General features: G+C 41.9%; 1 protein-coding gene across 6 annotated transcripts in view; it reads left to right on the top strand.

The window, feature by feature from the left end:
- The window catches only part of Phkb (phosphorylase kinase regulatory subunit beta), a 204,791-nt gene that overhangs the window by 44,776 nt on the left and 135,593 nt on the right, over nt 1-24,422 (top strand). For all 6 annotated transcript variants that reach the window (XM_021169806.3, XM_021169805.3, XM_029480583.2 and 3 more), the window contains 2 exons: nt 2,274-2,381; nt 13,348-13,428. In XM_021169806.3, the coding sequence (XP_021025465.1) occupies nt 2,274-2,381; nt 13,348-13,428 (189 nt within the window). The remainder of the gene's footprint in view (nt 1-2,273; nt 2,382-13,347; nt 13,429-24,422) is intronic.

Below are 24,422 nucleotides of genomic sequence, written 5' to 3'. Positions count from 1 at the left end.
AATTACAAAAATGCCCTTTTCAGAAAGTTTATTTTCAAGGGTATTTTGTATGGGTCCATGATTCGCTGAAAATATGACACCCTGGACTCAAATAGTATGTAAACACAGAGTGTTTTATTCTGCAGAAGTCCAGCATTCTGGGGTCTCCCATTACCAAAATAGAGAGACATCCAAGAGAACTCAAAGGCCTAATTTAAAGCACATTAGGGGATTCTGGGGCAGGTGACCTTTATCTTGCTCCATCTCTAGGGACATTCCATTACTGGGGTGTGGGGGCAGGAATTTGAGGCCTGGAAACTGTTGCTGAGGAAGTAGCTGAAGTCTGGAAACTGTTGCTGACCTATTGTCCTTGCCTCAGGCCAGGTGGCAGGGCAACCTCTGAGGCCTGGATTTGCCTAGACTTGCCCAATCCTGAACTGCCAATTGAACCTTGTCATGGAGTCAGCCTAATTCTCAATTTCTTTCATGTTGTTGACATCTAACTATAATTTCATCCTCTTCCATTTCTAGCTCCTCCCTCCAAATCCTCCCATCTACCCTTCCTTGCTGTCTTTCAGACCCATGACTCCAGATTTTATTAATTACTGTTACATGCTTATATACATATATACATATGTATATACCAACCTGATCACTCCGTTAAGAGGAAGGTTTTTACTGTGGTAGAAGAGGGAAAAGATCCAGAGGCATCTGGAAGCATCCAGTGTAGAGAGAGGAGAAATTAGATTGCACACGGCCCACAGACTGCACAAGGCCAGGACTAGGGAAGCAGGAGACTAGTGGATACAGTGAAATAGCAAGAGAGAGAGAATATAAAAAGAGAGTACAATAAAGAGACAGATTAAGTGGGAGTAAAAGTTGGAGCTGGGGGGGGGATGTAGAGAGAGGAGGCAGTAGGGGGACTGAGGGAGAGAGAAGGAAAGGGAGAGAAAAGGAGGGAGGAGAGAATAGTGAGAGTAAACTTGTCCTTATAAAGACAACAAATGGGCATCTGGGAGGAGTGAAGCCTGGGTATGTCAGAAGCCACCATGCTAGTGTGGAGGCTATGAGGTGTATAAAGGGTACTTGTGGGTAGGGACTAAGCAAGCTTGGGGGCCAGGATCAGCTTTGATGTGCAAACACAGGTGTAAGCCAATGGAACTGACCCTGTGTTCCTGCTGACAGAGGCTAGGGAAGGGACTCCTTTTGGCAGATGGGAACCAGTTTTACAAGTTCCTGAGGAATGCTGGCTTTTATCTAACTAACTGCCCCAAATCCTCCTGTAGTCTACTTTGATCGAATTTCTGGATATTTGAACAGCCTGAGACCTCACATATATATCTATAAATACACAAGAACTACCTGTTCTTTTCTTATATTTGGCATATCATTGGCATCAGTAACTGCTACTCGAGTTCAGTTGAGTAGGCCCTGAAAGAGGGTGGATATTCACTCAGCTCTTTGAGACCAGATAGGCCAACATAGCAAGAGAGAACCAACTGAAAAGAAAAGAAAAGAAAAGGAAAGGAAAGGAAAGAAAAGGAAAGGAAAAAGAAAATATATGTAATGAGTAAATAAAAATATGCTCTATATCTCATAGAATTGTTACTTCAGTAATTTTTGTATGTAGGAAAAATGAAAACATTTACAGTACCCTAGGTAAAATCCTCAGAGAAGAGGAGAGAATCTGAATTTTGGGTACTGAACTGTATTAGAGTATAGTCTAAAATACTTTTCAATTCCACTGTCATGTTAAGCATTTCCAGTTAACTGTATAGTTAAGTATAGTCATTGGAACCCTGTTACACATAGGAAATATATATTTCATTCATAATTAAATAAAGTAGGCTGGCAAGGTGACTCAGCATGTAAAAGGGCCTGCCACCAAGCTTGATGACCTAGTGTCAGTCCCTGGGCCACACATGAGAGGGAGAGAATTGCTTCCCACAAGTTGTCTTCTATCCTTCAATATCATATGTGGTACATGTATACATACCCACACATATATACACATACATATGCACACACACTATAAATAAATGAAATGTTAAAAAAAAAACCTTTCAGTCTAGTAATTTTCAGTACTTTGCCATAAAATATTTCTCCCATACTGACACACTCCCTACTCCAGTAGAACTCAGTGCTGTGAATGTCACTTGACAGTTGTGTCCCGTCTAGTAAGTTGGGCATCAAGAGCTTTAGTTTTCCTTATGAAAAGAATTGCTTGAAAAGAACCTGTCTCAATGTTAGATGAATATGTGACTGACCATCATTCACACTGTCTCTGGTTCTAGGTCCAGCAGTTTAAACAAGATCCCCGGCCCACAACGTGTCTTCACTCTGTCTTCAGTGTGCACACTGGGGATGAGTTGCTCAGCTATGAAGAATATGGCCATCTTCAGGTAAAAGAAAAGTTCAAGATTTGTTTTTCTACTATTTACATTCCATATCTTGGCATATTTGGAGGGCTTACACTTATTTTAAAAATTATTTACATTCCAAATGTTGTCTCCTTTCTGGTCCCCCCTCCCAGAGCTTATACTTTTTAAAGTAAATTTCACCACTTGCTTCAAAATAGTGTAAATGGACTCTGAAATGGAAAAGAAAGTTCCTCAGTAACTGGTAAGGCTGAAGGAATTATTGTCATGGGATATAAAATGGACCATGTCATGGAATAACGGTTATTCTCTTTAGAAGGTAGATGCCTCCTCTCCCTTCAGTAATTAAAGCTGGTTTATATAGCTTGTTTAAAAGAATTTCTACACTTGGAAACAAAAGGCAAACAGGAGTATTACAATTATTTAGAAGGTTTGGTGGGTCTTTTTTTTTTTTTAATATATCAATCTTCAATAACACTAAACACTTCTGTGGGAATATCACAAGCATTTTTGAGACAGAACAATTTCATGTTTTGTTAAGTTCTTTACGTATAAGAACGTACTATAGAGTTTTTCTTTTAATTTTTACTATCTTCCATACATTTTGTATTTTAAGCTGGATATCCTATGACTTGTTTGTAAAATATAAATATTATATACACTATTTATTCTTAGTAGATTTTCTTTTTGTTTACCTGTGTGTTCTGCTAGTTTGAAATAAAATACTCATTAATCATATATTTCTTACTAAATATAAGTGTTTTTTCTGTATGTGTGTGAGTATATATATACTTATGTGTGCAGGCTCATGCATATGTATATGTATATATATATGTGTGTGTATACATATGTATACAAGTATATATGTGTTTGTGTATATACACACATATACATATATATGTTTGTATGTATGTGTATATATATATATATATACACATATACATATATATGTGTACATATATATATATATGTATGTGTGTGTGTATATACTCCAGAAATATAGCCTCTGACAATCATATTTATGATTTTAATTCTTGGGTGGGAATATGTATAATAAAACATTATTAATTGATAGTTATTCTACATATTCATATGATATGTAATATCAAGAAATAGTTATGATTAGATTAAGATAATTGGCATATCAATCATCTTAGACATTTAACATTTCTTGGTGTATCAGACATTCAAAGTCTTTTTTTTTTTTTTTTTTTTGATTTTTTTTTCCTTTTTTTCTTTTTTTTTTTTTTTTTTTAATATTTTTATTACATAATTTCCTCAATTACATTTCCAATACTATCCCAAAAGTCCCCCATAGCGCCCCCCACTTCCCTACCCACCCATTCCCATTCTTTTGGCCCTGGCATTCCCCTATATTGGGGCATATAAAGTTTGCAAGTCCAATGGGCCTCTCTTTCCATTGATGGCCGACTAGGCCATCTTTCGATACATATGCAGCTAGAGACAAGAGCTCCAGGGTTCCGGTTAGTACATCATGTTGTTCCAACAATAGGGTTGCAGATCCCTTTAGCTCCTTGGGTACTTTCTCTAGCTTCTCCATTGGGAGCCCTGTGATACATCCAATAGCTGACTGTGAACATCCACTCCTGTGTTTGCTAGGCCCCGGCATCGTCTCACAAGAGACAGCTATATTTGGGTCCTTTCAGCAAGATCTTGCTAGTGTATGCAATGGTGTCAGCGTTTAGAAGCTGATTATGGGACGGATCCCTGGATACAGCAGTCTCTAAATGGTCCATCCTTTCATCACAGCTACGAACTTTGTCTCTGTAGCTCCTTCCCTGGGTGTTTTGTTCCCAATTCTAAGAAGGTGCACAGTGTCCACACTTTGGTCTTCATTCTTCTTGAGTTTCATGCGTTTATCAAATTGTATCTTATATCTTGGGTATCCTAAGTTTTGGGCTAATATCCACTTATCAATGAATACATATTGTGTGAGTTCTTTTGTGATTGTGTTACTTCACTCAAGATGATGCCCTCCAGGTCCATCCATTTGGCTAGGAATTTCATAAATTCATTCTTTTTAATAGCTGAGTAGTACTCCATTGTGTAAATGTACCATAATTTCTGTATCCATTCCTCTGTTGAGGGACATCTGGGTTCTTTCCAGCTTCTGGCTATTATAAATAGGGCTGCTATGAACATAGTGGAGCATGTGTCCTTTTTACCGGTTGGGACATCTTCTGGATATATGCCCAGGAGAGGTATTGCTGGATCCTCCGGTAGTACTATGTCCAATTTTCTGAGGAACCGCCAGACTGATTTCCAGAGTGGTTGTACAAGCTTGCAATCCCACCAACAATGGAGGAGTGTTCCTCTTTCTCCACATCCTCGCCAGCATCTGCTGTCACCTGAATTTTTGATCTTAGCCATTCTGACTGGTGTGAGGTGGAATCTCAGGGTTGTTTTGATTTGCATTTCCCTGATGATTAAGGATGTTGAACATTTTTTCAGGTGCTTCTCTGTCATTCGGTATTCCTCAGGTGAGAATTCTTTGTTCAGATCTGAGCCCCATTTTTTAATGGGGTTATTTGACTTTCTGGAGTCCACCTTCTTGAGTTCTTTATATATATTGGATATTAGTCCCTTATCTGATTTAGGATAGGTGAAGATCCTTTCCCAATCTGTTGGTGGTTTTTTTGTCTTATTGATGGTGTCTTTAGCCTTGCAGAAGCTTTGTAGTTTCATGAGGTCCCACTTGTCAATTCTCGATCTTACAGCACAAGCCATTACTGTTCTATTCAGGAATTTTTCCCCTGTGCCCATATCTTCAAGGCTTTTCCCCACTTTCTCCTCTATAAGTTTCAGTGTCTCTGGTTTTATGTGAAGTTCCTTGATCCACTTAGACTTGACCTTAGTACAAGGAGATAGGAATGGATCGATTCGCATTCTTCTACATGTTAACAACCAGTTGTACCAGCACCATTTGTTGAAAATGCTGTCTTTCTTCCACTGGATGTTTTTAGCTCCCTTGTCAAAGATCAAGTGACCATAGGTGTGTGGGTTCATTTCTGGGTCTTCAATTCTATTCCATTGGTCTATTTGTCTGTCACTATACCAGTACCATGCAGTTTTTATCACAATTGCTCTGTAGTAGAGCTTTAGGTCCGGCATGGTGATTCCACCAGAGGTTCTTTTATCCTTGAGAAGAGTTTTTGCTATCCTAGGTTTTTTGTTATTCCAGATGAATTTGCAGATTGCACTTTCTAATTCGTTGAAGAATTGATTTGGAATTTTGATGGGGATTGCATTGAATCTGTAGATTGCTTTTGGCAAGATAGCCATTTTTACAATGTTGATCCTGCCAATCCATGAGCATGGGAGATCTTTCCATCTTCTGAGATCTTCTATAATTTCTTTCTTCAGAGACTTGAAGTTTTTATTATACAGATCTTTCACTTCCTTAGTTAGAGTCACGCCAAGATATTTTATATTATTTGTGACTATTGAGAAGGGTGTTGTTTCCCTAATTTCTTTCTCAGCCTGTTTATTCTTTGTGTAGAGAAAGGCCATTGATTTGTTTGAGTTAATTTTATATCCAGCTACTTCACCGAAGCTGTTTATCAGGCTTAGGAGTTCTCTGGTGGAATTTTTAGGGTCACTTATATATACTATCATATCATCTGCAAAAAGTGATATTTTGACTTCATCTTTTCCAATTTGTATCCCTTTGATCTCCTTTTGTTGTCGAATTGCTCTGGCTAGGACTTCAAGTACAATGTTGAATAGGTATGGAGAAAGTGGACAGCCTTGTCTAGTCCCTGATTTTAGAGGGATTGCTTCAAGCTTCTCACCATTTACTTTGATGTTGGCTACTGGTTTGCTGTAGATTGCTTTTATCATGTTTAGGTATGGGCCTTGAATTCATGATCTTTCCAAGACTTTTATCATGAATGGGTGTTGGATCTTGTCAAATGCTTTTTCCGCATCTAAGGAGATGACCATGTGGTTTTTGTCTTTGAGTTTGTTTATATACTGGATTACGTTGATGGATTTCCGTATATTGAACCATCCCTGCATCCCTGGGATGAAACCTACTTGGTCAGGATGGATGATTGTTTTGATGTGTTCTTGGATTCGGTTAGCAAGAACTTTATTGAGGATTTTTGCATCAATATTCATAAGGGATATTGGTCTGAAGTTTTCTATCTTTTTTGGGTCTTTTTGTGGTTTAGGTATCAGAGTAATTGTGGCTTCATAGAATGAGTTGGGTAGAGTACCTTCTGTTTCTATTTTGTGGAATAGTTTGTGAAGAACTGGGATTAGATCTTCTTTGAAGGTCTGATAGAACTCTGCACTAAACCCATCTGGTCCTGGGCTTTTTTTAGTTGGGAGACTATTAATGACTGCTTCAATTTCTTTGGGGGATATAGGGCTGTTTAGATCATTAACCTGATCTTGATTCAACTTTGGTACCTGGTATCTGTCTAGGAACTTCTCCATTTCATCCAGGTTCTCCAGTTTTGTTGAGTACAGCCTTTGGTAGAAGGATCTGATGGTGTTTTGGATGTCTTCAGGATCTGTTGTTATGTCTCCTTTTTCATTTCTGATTTTGTTAATTAGGATGCTTTCCCTGTGCCCTCTAGTGAGTCTGGCTAAGGGTTTATCTATCTTGTTGATTTTCTCAAAGAACCAGCTCCTTGATTGGTTGATTCTTTGAATAGTTTTTCTTGTTTCCACTTGGTTGATTTCACCCCTGAGTTTGATTATTTCCTGCCGTCTACTCCTCTTGGGTGAATTTGCTTCCTTTTGTTCTAGTGCTTTTAGGTGTGTTGTCAAGCTGCTAATGTGTGCTCTCTCTAGTTTCCTTTTGGAGGCACTCAGAGCTATGAGTTTTCCTCTTAAAAATGCTTTCATTGCGTCCCATAAGTTTGGGTATGTTGTGGCTTCATTTTCATTGAACTCTAAAAAGTCCTTAATTTCTTTCTTTATTCCTTCCTTGACCAAGGTATCATTGAGAAGAGTGTTGTTCAGTTTCCACGTGAAGGTTGGCTTTCTATTATTTATTTTGTTATTGAAGATCAGCCTTAGTCCATGGTGATCTGATAGGATGCATGGGACAATTTCAATATTTTTATATCTGTTGAGGCCTGTTTTGTGACCAATTATGTGGTCAATTTTGGAGAAGGTACCATGAGGTGCTGAGAAGAAGGTATATCCTTTTGTTTTAGGATAGAATGTTCTGTAGATATCTGCCAGATCCATTTGATTCATAATTTCTGTTAGTTTCACTGTGTCCCTGTTTAGTTTCTGTTTCCATGATCTGTCCATTGGTGAAAGTGGTGTGTTGAAGTCTCCCACTATTATTGTATGAGGTGCAATGTGTGCTTTGAGCTTTACTAAAGTTTCTTTAATGAATGTGGCTGCCTTTGTATTTGGAGCATAGATATTCAGGATTGATAGTTCCTCTTGGAGGATTTTACCTTTGATGAGTATGAAGTGTCCCTCCCTGTCTTTTTTAATGACTTTGGGTTGGAAGTCAATCTTATCAGATATTAGAATGGCTACTCCAGCTTGTTTCTTCATGCCATTTGCTTGGAGAATTGTTTTCCAGCCTTTCATTCTGAGGTAGTGTCTATCCTTTTCTCTGAGATGAGTTTCCTGTAAGCAGCAAAATGTTGGGTCTTGTTTGTGTAGCCAGTTTGTTAGTCTATGCCTTTTTATCGGGGAGTTGAGTCCATTGATATTAAGAGATATTAAGGAAAAGAAATTGGTGTTTCCTGTTATTTTTGATGTTAAAGTTGGCATTTTGTTCTTGTGGCTGTCTTCTTTTAGGTTTGTTGAGGGATTACCTTCTTGTTGTTTCTAGGGCGTGGTTCCTGTCCTTGTAATGGTTTTTTTCTGTTATTATCCTTTGAAGGGCTGGATTCGTGGAGAGATAATGTGTGAATTTTGTTTTGTCGTGGAATACTTTGGTTTCTCCATCTATGTTAATTGAGAGTTTGGCTGGGTATAGTAGCCTGGGCTGGAATTTGTGTTCTTTTAGTGTCTGTATAACATCTGTCCAGGATCTTCTGGCTTTCATAGTCTCTGGTGAAAAGTCTGGTGTAATTCTGATAGGCTTGCCTTTATATGTTACTTGGCCTTTTTCTCTTACTGCTTTTAGTATTCTATCTTTATTTAGAGCATTTGTTGCTCTGATTATTATGTGTCGGGAGGTATTTCTTTTCTGATCCAGTCTATTTGGAGTTCTGTAGGCTTCTTGTATGTTCATGGGCATCTCTTTCTTTAGATTTGGGAAGTTTTCTTCTATAATTTTGTTGAAGATGTTTGCTGGTCCTTTGAGTTGAAAATCTTCATTCTCATCCACTCCTATTATCCGTAGGTTTGGTCTTCTCATTATGTCCTGTATTTCTTGGATGTTTTGAGTTAGGATCTTTTTGCATTTTCCATTTTCCTTGATTGTTGTGCCGATGTTCTCTATGGAATCTTCTGCACCTGAGATTCTCTCTTCCATCTCTTGTATTCTGTTGCTGATGCTGGTATCTATGGTTCCAGATTTCTTTCCTAGGGTTTCTATCTCCAGTGTTGCCTCATTTTGGGTTTTCTTTATTGTGTCTACTTCCCTTTTTAGGTCTAGTATGGTTTTGTTCATTTCCATCATCTGTTTGGATGTGTTTTCCTGTTTTTCTGTAAGGACTTCTACCTGTTTGATTATGTTATCATGTTTTTCTTTAAGGATTTGTAACTCTTTAGCAGTGTTCTCCTGCAATTCTTTAAGGGATTTTTGTGCTTCCTCTTTATTGTCTTCTTCCTTTTTAGCAGTGTTCTCCTGCATTTCTTTAAGTGTGTTATTAACGTCCTTCTTGAAGTCCTCTATCATCATCAGGAGATATGCTTTTAAATCCGTGTCTAGCTTTTCCGGTGTGTTGGGGTGCCCTGGACTGGGTGAAGTGGGGGTGCTGGATTCTGATGATGGTGAGTGGTCTTGGTTTCTGTTAGTAAGATTATTACGTTTACCTTTCGCCATCTGGTAATCTCTGGGGTTAGTTGTTATCGTTGTCACTATTTAAAGATTGGAGCAGAAGCTGTGTTCCACTCACCAGCAGTCTCTAAATCCTGCGGCGGGGGTCGTGGGTAGCTGACGGTACCCCGGTGCTGGTCCAGCCGGAAGAGGCCTGTGGTCCTACTCAGGCCGTTTTTCTGCTTCCCTAACTAATGCAGTCTCTAGTCCCTCGTGCAATTGGATTGGAGCAGAAGCTGTGTTCCACTCTCCAGAAGTCTTAAGATCCTGTGGTGGGTGTTGTGGGTAGCTGGTGAGTGTCAGCCGACCCTGCGCCCCAGCTGCCCCGGTGCTTTTCTGACCGGAAGAGGGTTGTGGCCCTATGTAGGCCGGATTTCTCTCTCCCCAACCAGAGCAGTCTCAGGTCCCGCGTGATTGGACTGGAGCAGAAGCTGTGTTCCACTCACCAGCAGTCCCAAAATCCTGCGGCGGTGGTCGTGGGTAACTGGCGGGTGTCAGGCAACCCTGCGCTCCCGCTACCCTGGTGCTGATCCGGCTGGGTGAGGCCTGTGGCCCTACTCAGGCCAGTTTCTGCTTCCCTAACTAATGCAGTCTCAGGTCCCGCGCAATTGGATTGGAGCAGAAGCTGTGTTCCACTCACCAGCAGTCCCAAAATCCTGCGGCGGGGGTCGTGGGTAGCTGGCGGGTGTCAGGCAACCCTGCGCTCCCGCTACCCCGGCGCTGATCCAGCCGGATGAGGCCTGTGGTCCTACTCAGGCTGGTTTCTGCTTCCCTAACTAATGCAGTCTCAGGTCCCGCGCAATTGGATTGGAGCAGAAGCTGTGCTCCACTCACCAGAAGTCTTAAGATCCTGTGGCGGGTGTTGTGGGCGGTTGGCGAGTGTCAGCAGACCCTGTGTCCCAGCTGCTCAGGTGCTTTTCTGACCGGAAGAGGGTTGTGGCCCTATGTAGGCCGGATTTCTCTCTCCCCAACCCGAGCAGTCTCAGGTCCCGCGTGATTGGACTGGAGCAGAAGCTGTGTTCCACTCACCAGCAGTCCCAAAATCCTGCAGCGGGGGTCGTGGGTAGCTGGCGGGTGTCAGGCAACCCTGCGCTCCTGCTACCCTGGCGCTGATCCGGCCAGGTGAGGCCTGTGGCCCTACTCAGGCCAGTTTCTGCTTCCCTAACTAATGCAGTCTCAGGTCCCGCGCAATTGGATTGGAGCAGAAGCTGTGCTCCACTCACCAGAAGTCTTAAGATCCTGTGGCGGGTGTTGTGGGCAGTTGGCGAGTGTCAGCAGACCCTGCGCCCCAGCTGCTCAGGTGCTTTTCTGACCGGAAGAGGGTCAAAGTCTTTCTTAATAATTATTTTTTAAGGGCATTTATTTTTTATTTTTATTTTTTACACTCCATATTTTAGTCCAAACCCCCCAATCAACCTCCCACTGTTATACACCCCATACCTCCTCTCCATCCCCTGTCTCCACATGATGTCCCTACCCCCCTACCCCACCTGACCTCTAAATTCCTTGGGGACTCCAGTCTCTTGAGGGTTAGGCGCATCATCTCTGAATGAACACAGACCCGGAAGACCTCTACTGTATGTGTGTTGGGAGCATCATATCAGATGGTGTATGCTGCCTGTTTGATTGTTCAATGTTTGAGAGATCTCAGGGGTCAAGATTAATTGAGAATGCTGGCCCTCCTACAGGATTGCCCTTCTCCGCTTCTTTCAGCCTTCCCTAATTCAACAACAGGGGTCTGCTGCTTCTGTCCATTGGTTGCATTTACATATGTGTATCTGACTCTTTGAGTTGTTTGTTGGGTCTTTTGGAAGGCAATCATGCTAGGTCCCTTTTGAGTGCTCCATAGCCTCAGTAATCATGTCAGGCTTTGGGACCGCCCCTTGAGCTGGATCTCACTTTGGGCCTGTTGCTGGACCTTCTTTTCCTCAGGCTCTTCTCCACTTTTGTCCCTGTAGTTCTTTCAGACAGAAACAATTCTGGGTCAGAGTTTTTGACTGTGGTATGGCAACCCCATCCCTCACTTGATGTCCTGTCTTCCTGCTGGAGGTGGGCTCTATAAGTTCCCTCTTCCTACCGTCTGGCATTTATTTCATCTAAGGTCCCTTCCTTTTTGTCAACAATAGCTAACCTGGTATGTTAAGAACATATAAAGTTATTCCTCCTGTTCCGTTACACCCTGAGCCAGCTAGCCATCCTCTTTATCCCCATTTTCACAGCAAGAGTCCTACTAGCGCAACACTTCTTTTTTCCAAGGATTTGAAAGGCACTAGTAATTTCCTGCCCCAACTTCTTCTTGTTATCCAATGAAAACTAGAGGTAAGTTAGGGGAACACAAAGCACCAATGCCTTAGGGAGTAGTAACTTTCACATGTAAACGCAAAGTATACCTTGCTTACTTTTAATTTTTAACTCTGGTTTGCAGTATCCTGACATAATTTTTCTTAAATTTTATTTATTGAATAGCAGTTTTATTGAGATAAAATTAAAATACCATGTAGTTTATTTCTTTGAGATGACCATTATGTGTTTTTAGTGTATTCTGAGTTGGACAACATTACCATATTCAACTTTAGAATTATTTTTCACTCTCAAACTCAAAGCAAAATTAGCCCCTCTGCATTTTTCTTGAAGTTTCCTAAGCAACCTATATTTCATTTTATACCTCTATGGACAGCCTATTCTTCACATTCCAACTTTAAATGCAGTCATATAAAGAGGGTGTTTGACAATCTTTTGTTACTGGCTTCTTTGATTATCAAATGGTTTCAGAGCTAAGGCATCATGAGGAGGAAGGGCAAGAAGGATAGACATGTTTGAGACCAGGCATGCTCAAGTTGAGTGTTTGTTGGTATTATTTGGGGTAATGGCACATTTAACTTTTAAAATTTCTTTTGAGAAATAAGGTCTCAGTAGGTACAGCTCACTGGATAACTGAACTTAGCCTTCCGAGTGGTGGAATTACAGACAGGCACCATTCCACTTGGCTGGTCACATGATTATTGATGCTAAGACCCACAACAGACTATCTGCAAGGATTGCAAGGATTCCAGTAGCGAAGTCCATTCTATGTCTGACAGTATGGTTCTCAGTTAGAGGCTAAAGGACCAAAGCTGGGAGAGGGTGCGTGATGTGTGAGCCCTGGAACTCCCAAATTGAGAAGCAGAAGATGAGTGTCCTGGCTCTGGCAGAGAAAGCAAGGATTTGTACTTCCTCTGCCTTTTTGTTCCACGTCTAGAGACAGTGTTTTACTAGCTATCCAGGCACCCTTGTGTGTAGTCAAGCTGACACTGAAAATTAATCACCACTCAAAAGGAGTCCATATTGGAGACTGTACTTTCCCAGCTCTTTATGTGAGATACTTATATATTCTATCATAATCTTTTGTGGTTATATTAGGAAGTATTGTTTTTTTGTTTAGATCACATAAACATATATTTAATAGATTAATGTTTCATATGTTTATAACACTTCCTTATAATTACTTTTAAATTACACAGCATATCAACGACTGTAGGCAGCTTGTTTCTTTGTCTGCATAAATGCTTTTTTGTCCGGTGAGACTGTTTGTGAGATGCGCTCCTTCCTGTCTACACTGTGTGTGTGGAGGTGTGATGTCTTGCTTCTTAAATAGCTTTTTCATTTACATATATTTCAAATGGATGTCATTATATTACTTCCTCAGGGGCGAAAGTATTCCAAAAAGAAGTACTTTAGACTCCTAATTTGAAAATTGAAGGAAAGAAATGTTACAGAAACCATGCTAAGAATTCTCCTTAGAGCCTTCTTAGACCCAGTCATGTGTAAACCAGCGCAGTGAATTTGGAATTCTAGCATTTCATATAAAATGCTGGCTTCCATTAGGTTCATTTCTTTTTAATTTAGTGATAGGGAAGAAAGTATTTTTATCGGACACTATTGGAGAAAATGATAGCATGTATATTCAATTTCATAGCATAAAATTTTCATTTTTTCCTTTAACCTCTCAATGTTGCTCTTTGTTTTCAGATAAATGCAGTCTCACTCTTTCTCCTTTACCTGGTAGAAATGATTTCCTCAGGTCTCCAGATAATCTATAACACGGATGAGGTATGATTTTTCCTAAATTTTCTGTTACTAAACTTCATGTAGAGGATATCTGATTTTTCCTTTCTTAAAAATGTAATTTTAGTTTGATAAAAGATGAATGTTTTAAATTCATATAATTAGATATTAGATTTTGGATTAATTATGGAATTATCTTTATTAAAATATTTTTGTGTTAATTTTTTGGTGTATGAAATGAATGGTTTTATTATATACACATATATATGTATACATATATACAGATAGATACTATTTTACTTCCCTCATATTGCTTCAATTCTTATCCCCCCTCCTCTTTCTATATATTAAACTCTTACTCCCCTTTCTTTCTTTGACTTCCTTCCTTCATAGTCCCTTTGTTACTTCTATGTGTCATATATGCATATACATGTTACTTCTATGTGTCATGTATGCATATTAAATGCATATTTATTTTTATTTATATGAGTACATTGTAACTATCTTCAGACACACACTAGAAGAATGCACCAGACCCAATTTCAGATGGTTGTGAGCCACCATGTGGTTGCTGGGAATTGAACTCAGGACCTCTGGAAGAACAGTCTGTGCTCTTACCCGCTGAGCCCTCTCTCCAGCCCTGCATTTGCAGGAATGTGTACACACACACACACACACACACACACACACACACACACACAGTTTCCACATGTATCTTAGTTATGATTGCTATTGCTTGACAAAACACTATGACCAACAAGAAAGTTGGGAGGAAAGGGTTTATTCCACTTGCTCTCCCACCAGACTGTTCATCATTGAAGGAAGTCAGGACAGGATCTCAAACAAGGCAGGATCCAGGAGGCAGGAGCTCGTGCAGAGGCCATGGACGGTGCTGCTTACTGGCTTGCTCATCATGGCTTCTCAACCTGCTTTCTTTTAGAACCCAGGCCCACAGCCCAGGGTTGACTCTACCTGCAATGGGCTGAGACCTCCATGAATAAGTAAGAAAATGCTTTACAACTAGATCTTATGGAGTCATTATCTTAATTAAGAATCCTCTTTCCATATAACTCTAGTCTGTGTGTCAAGGTGACATATGACTAGCCAGCATAACATGGAATCATGTGATATTTGCCTTTATCAGTTTAATGTATTTGGTTTAATATGATGATCTTCAATTCCATCTGTTTTCTACAAAAGACGCACACAATTGAAAGGCAAGCAGAGTAAGAAGCAGGTGAGAGACCCTGAGTGAATGCTCTGCCTCAGATCATCTGAATAGAGAATGCAACTTTCAGCAAGTTTTAGTAACAGTGAAAATGAAAGAGCTTTCACAGATTTTTCTCAGCATTTTTTCACATCATTGCTTTTTATAATTCATCTCTTAAAATGTCAAACAAACAAATGGCCTTTCATCATATCTTACTACTTTTATTTGTAGGACCTTACAAAGTGTTCTTAGTCTCATTGGGAAAGCTGTAAGGGACTAACTGTAAGGGACTTACATTTCAGGGTTATGAAGCTTTCTTTTGACAGGCATCAATATGTGAGGAAGCACACAGGCACACATGTGAGGAAGCACACAGGCACACATGTGAGGAAGCACACAGGCACACATGTGAGGAAGCACACAGGCACACATGTGAGGAAACACACAGGTTCACATGTGAGGAAGCACACAGGCTCACATGTTTGGAAGCACACAGGCACACATGTGAGGAAGCACACAGGCACACATGTGAGGAAGCACACAGGCTCACATGTTTGGAAGCACACAGGCTCACATGTTTGGGAGCCCACAGGCTCACATGTGAGGAAGCACACAGGCACACATGTGAGGAAGCACACAGGCACACATGTGAGGAAGCACACAGGCACACATGTGAGGAAGCACACAGGATCACATGTGAGGAAGCACACAGGATCACATGTGAGGAAGCCCACAGGCACACATGTGAGGAAGCACACAGGCACACATGTGAGGAAGCACACAGGTACACATGTGAGGAAGCACACAGGCTCACATGTTTGGGAGCCCACAGGCACACATGTGAGGAAGCACACAGGCACACATGTGAGGAAGCACACAGGCACACATGTGAGGAAGCACACAGGCTCACATGTTTGGGAGCCCACAGGCACACATGTGAGGAAGCACACAGGCACACATGTGAGGAAGCACACAGGCACACATGTGAGGAAGCACACAGGCACACATGTGAGGAAGCACACAGGATCACATGTGAGGAACCACACAGGATCACATGTGAGGAAGCCCACAGGCACACATGTGAGGAAGCACACAGGCACACATGTGAGGAAGCACACAGGCACACATGTGAGGAAGCACACAGGCTCACATGTTTGGGAGCCCACAGGCACACATGTGAGGAAGCACACAGGCACACATGTGAGGAAGCACACAGGCACACATGTGAGGAAGCACACAGGCACACATGTTTGGGAGCCCACAGGCTCACATGTGAGGAAGCACACAGGCACACATGTGAGGAAGCCCACAGGCACACATGTGAGGAAGCACACAGGCACACATGTGAGGAAGCACACAGGCTCACATGTGAGGAAGCCCACAGGCTCACATGTGAGGAAGCACACAGGCACACATGTGAGGAAGCCCACAGGCTCACATGTGAGGAAGCACACAGGCTCACATGTTTGGGAGCCCACAGGCTCACATGTGAGGAAGCACACAGGCACATATGTGAGGAAGCCCACAGGCTCACATGTGAGGAAGCCCACAGGCTCACATGTGAGGAAGCACACAGGCTCACATGTTTGGAAGCACACAGGCACACATGTGAGGAAGCACACAGGCACACATGTGAGGAAGCACACAGGCTCACATATTTGGAAGCACACAGGCTCACATGTTTGGGAGCCCACAGGCTCACATGTGAGGAAGCACACAGGCACACATGTGAGGAAGCACACAGGCACACATGTGAGGAAGCACACAGGCACACATGTGAGGAAGCACACAGGCACACATGTGAGGAAGCACACAGGCTCACATGTTTGGAAGCACACAGGCTCACATGTTTGGGAGCCCACAGGCTCACATGTGAGGAAGCACACAGGCTCACATGTTTGGGAGCCCACAGGCACACATGTGAGGAAGCACACAGGCACACATGTGAGGAAGCACACAGGCACACATGTGAGGAAGCACACAGGCACACATGTGAGGAAGCACACAGGATCACATGTGAGGAACCACACAGGATCACATGTGAGGAAGCCCACAGGCACACATGTGAGGAAGCACACAGGCACACATGTGAGGAAGCACACAGGCACACATGTGAGGAAGCACACAGGCTCACATGTTTGGGAGCCCACAGGCACACATGTGAGGAAGCACACAGGCACACATGTGAGGAAGCACACAGGCACACATGTGAGGAAGCACACAGGCACACATGTTTGGGAGCCCACAGGCTCACATGTGAGGAAGCACACAGGCACACATGTGAGGAAGCCCACAGGCACACATGTGAGGAAGCACACAGGCACACATGTGAGGAAGCACACAGGCTCACATGTGAGGAAGCCCACAGGCTCACATGTGAGGAAGCACACAGGCACACATGTGAGGAAGCCCACAGGCTCACATGTGAGGAAGCACACAGGCTCACATGTTTGGGAGCCCACAGGCTCACATGTGAGGAAGCACACAGGCACATATGTGAGGAAGCCCACAGGCTCACATGTGAGGAAGCCCACAGGCTCACATGTGAGGAAGCACACAGGCTCACATGTTTGGAAGCACACAGGCACACATGTGAGGAAGCACACAGGCACACATGTGAGGAAGCACACAGGCTCACATATTTGGAAGCACACAGGCTCACATGTTTGGGAGCCCACAGGCTCACATGTGAGGAAGCACACAGGCACACATGTGAGGAAGCACACAGGCACACATGTGAGGAAGCACACAGGCACACATGTGAGGAAGCACACAGGCACACATGTGAGGAAGCACACAGGCTCACATGTTTGGAAGCACACAGGCTCACATGTTTGGGAGCCCACAGGCTCACATGTGAGGAAGCACACAGGCACACATGTGAGGAAGCACACAGGCACACATGTGAGGAAGCACACAGGCACACATGTGAGGAAGCACACAGGATCACATGTGAGGAAGCACACAGGATCACATGTGAGGAAGCCCACAGGCACACATGTGAGGAAGCACACAGGCACACATGTGAGGAAGCACACAGGCACACATGTGAGGAAGCACACAGGCTCACATGTTTGGGAGCCCACAGGCACACATGTGAGGAAGCACACAGGCACACATGTGAGGAAGCACACAGGCACACATGTGAGGAAGCACACAGGCACACATGTGAGGAAGCACACAGGATCACATGTGAGGAACCACACAGGATCACATGTGAGGAAGCCCACAGGCACACATGTGAGGAAGCCCACAGGCACACATGTGAGGAAGCACACAGGCACACATGTGAGGAAGCACACAGGCACACATGTGAGGAAGCACACAGGCACACATGTGAGGAAGCACACAGGCACACATGTTTGGGAGCCCACAGGCTCACATGTGAGGAAGCACACAGGCACACATGTGAGGAAGCCCACAGGCACACATGTGAGGAAGCACACAGGCACACATGTGAGGAAGCACACAGGCTCACATGTGAGGAAGCCCACAGGCTCACATGTGAGGAAGCACACAGGCACACATGTGAGGAAGCACACAGGCTCACATGTGAGGAAGCACACAGGCTCACATGTTTGGGAGTCCACAGGCTCACATGTGAGGAAGCACACAGGCACACATGTGAGGAAGCCCACAGGCTCACATGTGAGGAAGCCCACAGGCTCACATGTGAGGAAGCACACAGGCTCACATGTTTGGAAGCACACAGGCACACATGTGAGGAAGCACACAGGCACACATGTGAGGAAGCACACAGGCTCACATGTTTGGAAGCACACAGGCTCACATGTTTGGGAGCCCACAGGCTCACATGTGAGGAAGCACACAGGCACACATGTGAGGAAGCACACAGGCACACATGTGAGGAAGCACACAGGCACACATGTGAGGAAGCACACAGGCTCACATGTTTGGAAGCACACAGGCTCACATGTTTGGGAGCCCACAGGCTCACATGTGAGGAAGCACACAGGCACACATGTGAGGAAGCACACAGGCACTCATGTGAGGAAGCACACAGGCACACATGTGAGGAAGCACACAGGCACACATGTGAGGAAGCACACAGGCACACATGTGAGGAAGCACACAGGCACACATGTGAGGAAGCACACAGGCTCACATGTTTGGAAGCACACAGGTTCACATGTTTGGAAGCACACAGGTTCACATGTTTGGAAGCACACAAGCACACATGTGAGGAAGCACACAGGTTCACATGTGAGGAAGTACACAGGCATGCATGAGAAAGCACACAAGCACATATGTGAGGAAGCACACAGGCTCACATGCGAGGAAGCTATTGGTTGATTTTTGTGTTTCCTCTTTAAAGGCTTATACCTGTGTTCTCCTGTATTTCTTTGAGAGAGTTATTAATGTCCTTCTTCAAATTATCTACCAGCATCATGAGATATGATTTTAAATCTACATCTTGCTTTTCCGGTGTGTTGGGGTATCCAGGACTTGCTGTGGTTGGAGTACTAGGTTTTTATGATGCTAAGTAGTCTTGGTTTCTGTTGGTAAGATTCTTGTATTAGCCTTTCACCAACTGGTAATCTCTGGTGTTAGATGTTCTGTCTCTGGCTGGAGCTTGTCCCTCCTGTGCATCTGTAAGCCTGTGTCAGCACTCCTGGGATACCAGCTCTCTTCTGGCAAGATCAGTGCACAGAGGGCTGTGGAACAGCCCCACCTCTTGGGTACAGATGTAGGCACATAGGACCCTGTCCCAGCGGCTCTGTAGCTTCTGTGTCCTGTGAGCTCCTGAGTGGATCCATCTTAGAGAGTCACTGGAGAGAAAATGGAGATGTCACCTATGTCCCAGGTTCAGAGCACCCCCTGAAGGCAAGCTCTCCTCTGACAGGAAAGGTGCACACAGGACTGAGGATCAGCCCCACCTCCTGGGTGCAGATGTAGGCCCATAGGAGCCTGTCCACTTCTGCAGCCTGTGCAACCTGCCTTAGAGAGTCACCAGAGAGAAAAAAAATCAACTTTTGTTTTCTTTATAGACATAAAGGCTTTCTTTGTGTGTGTGTATCACATTTTCCATGTCCATTAATCAGTTGATGGTTTCTAGGCTATTATACTAGCTATTATGAATATGACAGCACTGAATGTGCATGTGTAAGTGTTGAAGTAGGATACGGATTTGTTTAGCCTGAAATGAGAGCTGGGTCAGATTGTGTTTTTATATCTGATTTTTTTATTATTATTTAAGAAACCTTGGATCTTATTCCCAAAGTGGACTATGTAGCTTACACCCTCACAATAGTCTAAAAGGGTACCCATCCCTCACTTCTACATGAGTATTTCTTTAGTTGTATTCTCGCTGATAACCATTTAGACTGGGGTGAGCTAGAGTGCTGTGGTAGCTTTAATCTGCATTTCCCTGAAAGCTAAGTATGGAGAGAACCTTGTGAAGTATTTTCTGGCTATTTGTATTTTTTCTTGTAAAAAAAGAACCATAGTCTAATTTTTAATTGAATTATTTTCTTGATATTTCATAGTTTTAGTTTCTTATATATTCTAAAATGCTAATCCTGTCAGAAATAAAATGGACAATGATTTTTCTCTCTTTCTTTCTCTCTTTCTCTTTCTTATTTTCTCTTTTTTTCTTTCTTCCTTTCTTTTTTTCTATTTTGGCTTTTTGAGGCATGGCTTCTTTATGTAGCCCTGGCTGTCCTGAAGCTCACTCTGTAGACCAGGCTGCTCTCGAACTCAAAAATACAGCCTGTGGAAGTCAGTTCTGCCATGTGGGTCTGGCTCTGACTCTGCTGGGATTAAAGGCATGCACTCCTATTTTGTAGGCTGCCTCTTTGCTTATGGTTTCCCATGCTATAAGGCTCTGTAGTTTGATGAGAACCAGTCTATCAGTTGTCATTCTTTTTACCTTTGGTGCAGGACTCCATCCAAAAACTCCTCACCCACATGCACATGTTGACATGTTTTCTGTAGTTCCTTCCTCTGGTAGCTTTAGGTCATCAGGTCTTACGTTGAAAACTTCGATCCATAATTGTTTGTTTCTATTTCATTAATTTCTATCTTGATCATTATTTTTTCTCCCTGTAGACTGCTTTAGTGTTGGCTCAGTTCTCATTTTCCCAAACCTGGAAGTAGATGCGTACACGGTTTTTCTTTGCTTCTTTCTGACTTTTGGTCTGATGTTGAGAACTGCTTAGCTTCCTCTCCCGCTGCCTTCATTGTCCCATAGACTTTGCATGTTGTGTTTTCATTTTCCTTCATTCGTAGCAATGTTTTCCCTTTCCCTCTGGAATTTTTTAGTGACTTTATTTTTAACAGTCAGCAGCATATGGTGTAATCTTCCTGGGTCTGTATAGTGTCTGAAGTCTTTCTTGTTACCAGCTTTATTTCATTGTGTTCAGATAAAATACAGAATGGAATTCAGCTCTCTTATATTTGTTGAGGCTTGATTTGATTGTTAATATACGACCTGTTTTGGAGAAAGTTCCATGCTCCTGCTAACTAAAATTGTATCCTCTCTAGCATTGAGTGGAACATTCTGTAAATGTCTCTTAGATCCATCTGACTTATAGTGTCGTTTAACTCCAGTATTTCTCTTTGTTTTTTGTCTGGGTGACCTTTCTCTTGGTGAGTGTGTGATGTTGACGTTTTCTGGCATAACTGTGTTAGAGATTATCTGTAGCTTTAGATTTTTGAGTGTTTGCTTTATAAAATTTCGTTCACCTATACTTGGTGAATGTGTATTTAGAAATGCAATATGCTTTTGATGGAATGTTTCCTTAGTTATGACATGGTTTCAGACACATTCTGTCAGATGTCAGAGTCACTAGTCAGAGGTCAGTGAAGGCTTCACTGGGTAAAAACGCTTCCTGCTGTGACCCGTGTTGGATCCTCAGGATCACATGGTTGAAGGGGATAAGTGCTTTCACAGGCTTCCTTATATCTGCCACATGTACACTCTGGCTATCACATATCACATGCACACAACTACAGAAACAGGTTTTTTAAAATAAATGAATGTTTTTTAAATAAAATTTTTCAGTAAAAGAAAACCTAAACCAGGTCTTTTCTATTTTCATTTGTTTGTAATACCTTTCTACCCTAAAATGGTACTGTACATGATCTTAAGGTAGTGTTCTGAGAGGCAGCAAAAATATGTGTCCTCTTTGTTAATCCATTCTTTTAGAATGTATATTTTTCCTGGTGACTTGAGACAATTAATATTCAGAGTTGTTTTAACAGATGTGTGTGTTCTTGTTCTTTTCTTCATTTTATACTGTTTCCCTAGACTGCCTTGATTAGTTGCTTTGGTATTGTTTATTTTTCCCTTGATGCTTCATGGTCTGTGTGTGTGTATGTGTGTGTGTGTGTGTGTGTGTGTGTGTGTGTGTGTGCATTTTTCTTTAATTCCCAATATCCTTTATAGAATTGGTTTATACTTAAGAGTTGCTTTGGTCTGTTTTTATCATGGACAGTTTTGCTTGGTAGAATAATCAAGGTCAGCTAATCTGATCTAACTTCTGTCATCAGAAGGTGGGCCTCATCTTTACACATGTCTGAGTCCTTTCCTCTTGCAGCTGTCATTGTTCAAGCTGGTTTTTATATTCTCAACTTATTCAATATTTAGAATACTCAGACAGGGAGATATTTTTATGTTACAAATGACGAAAGTAATGTATAGTGTTACTAGGTGGCTTCAAGGTTGCACGTGCAGTAGTGATGCTAGCATTGGAACTGAACGGTTTGGCTAAAGATTTATTCTCTATATTTTTAGTGTTATATCCTTATTTCACTTGCACAGATATGAGATACATCTGTCATATGAGAATGTACTGTTTGAGCCCTGAACTCTGCCAGTGAAACCCAATATGTTCAGATTTATTTATATATGAATGGCCATATGTAATTATTTAATAAATATTGTGGGGAATTTGTCATGATATACACTGATATCAGAGAACTGGGGAAAGATATCAAAGAGATAACTACAATAAGTAGAGGGCATTAGAACAGTCATCACTTCTGAGAGGTCAGAGGCTCTCTCATGCTAAGGATCTGCAATTTTATTTCTAGGGTGATGAGTTGTCAGGGGTGTTTGAGGTAGGAACATGTCTTAAGTTGGTCTCATCATTGTGTAAAGACTCAATTGCAAGAGGTTGGATTTGGAATAGGAGAAATCTGTTCTTTTAATCACCAAGGGAGAAAAACTGTAGCTCAGATTTGTGTTTTAGCAGAGGATATTTTATTTAAGATATAATAACAGATAAAAATCAGTACATTTAATTTATGAATAGATGAGTAGTTGAAGAGAGATAGATATCACAATTATACCACCTTTGTAATCTGGCATAGATGGCCGGGATTGTTAATTAACATATAAATAATGTTAAGAGAAGAGTTACATGTAACAGTTAAGAGGTCAGCTCTGCAAATTTTAAGCTCAGAGTATCTGTTAAACCTTAAAGGCAAGGGGCCACACAGGTGGGTGTTGGAACTTTAGGAGAGATGGCTTGACTGGTGATGAGAAGTCTGGTGTTAATTCTATTGGACATTTAAATCATGGAACTACATGTTCCCTGGAGCATGAATATAACTGGAAAAGAGTTGAATCCCCATCATATCAGTAGAATGTTAAAGAGGAAGAGCTAGTGAAGGGGAACAAAGTATAAGCTAAAGGAAGTAATTGTAAAGGAGTAGTAGTCACCTCCGCAGTCATAGCAAGAGATCAATGGTGTGGCCTGAAGTTTTATCAGTGTTTTTGCACCATTGTCTTGATGATAACCATGTACTTCATCTCCATGTCAGAATACTTATAAGAGTGAAAGGGGGACACTATATTCAAATATTTAAGGATAGCAGACAAATCAAGATTATGTCTCACTGAAGACAGCCTTGAGATTGGTGGGAGGGATTTCAGTGAGACCAATGTCTTTTGGGACGGGAAGAACCCTTTGAGAAGTATTCTCGACAAGGACCATAGCAGCACGATGGTAGTGAGTTGGGGATGCAGCTCGATGATGGCCAGTGCTTGTCCCACTTCCTTGGGACCCTAAGACACACTTTGCTGACACACATGAAGGAAACAGGAGAGTACGTAATGGGAAAAATTCAGTACAGATGCAAAGCTTTAATCATTTGGAACTGAATGAACAAAGGTCTTGATTAGCTTGAATAGGATGAAATAAAGTGCATAGATGGAGGATCATTTTTAGTTTGCAAATCTAATGGTTCAAACTGTAACATTCTGAAAGCAAAGAATGAGCCTTGTCTGATCTTATTTTCTTTATTAAATAGGAACCAAGATGTCAGTTAGGCAGGAAATCCTCTGGGCCACAAGAGATTGCAGAAAGGATGGATAAGTCACATAGTCTTGTGGTTATCTTGAGAAAGAATTCTAAGTACCACTTTAAATAATTAATTTCCATGATGTGACTTTATTATTCATTATTTGGATTTAATTAATAATTTGGAATTTATGCCACAAACTACATCACAAATTAATTTTCCCAAGTGAATGGTTTGTTATCTAGAAGGAATCACTCATTTATTATATTACTCTTAAATTTACTTAAAAGGAATTTTCACATCTTTTAGTCAGGTCCATAAGTTATTTGAAATTTACTTTCTTGTACCATTACATAGATGAGTAGCACTGTGTGCAAGAGTCTCAGTGCTTGTGTGAGAGAACTCAGAGGAGTCAACATGTGGCGTCATGGCTGTGATTTACAGTGAAGGGATACCAGGAAGAGGAATGGAACAAGAACACACAAGTATTGTGTGTGTGTGTGTGTGTGTGTGTGTGTGTGTGTGTGTGTGTGTGAGAACCACAGAATCAGCATGCAAGTGG

This window comes from Mus caroli, unplaced genomic scaffold, assembly GCF_978045245.1.
Source record: "Mus caroli unplaced genomic scaffold, Mus_caroli_1 scaffold_10, whole genome shotgun sequence".
Lineage (NCBI taxonomy): Eukaryota > Metazoa > Chordata > Mammalia > Rodentia > Muridae > Mus > Mus caroli.
The sequence above is the reverse complement of the archived record's forward strand: the minus strand, read 5'-3'. Positions and strand labels throughout refer to the sequence as shown.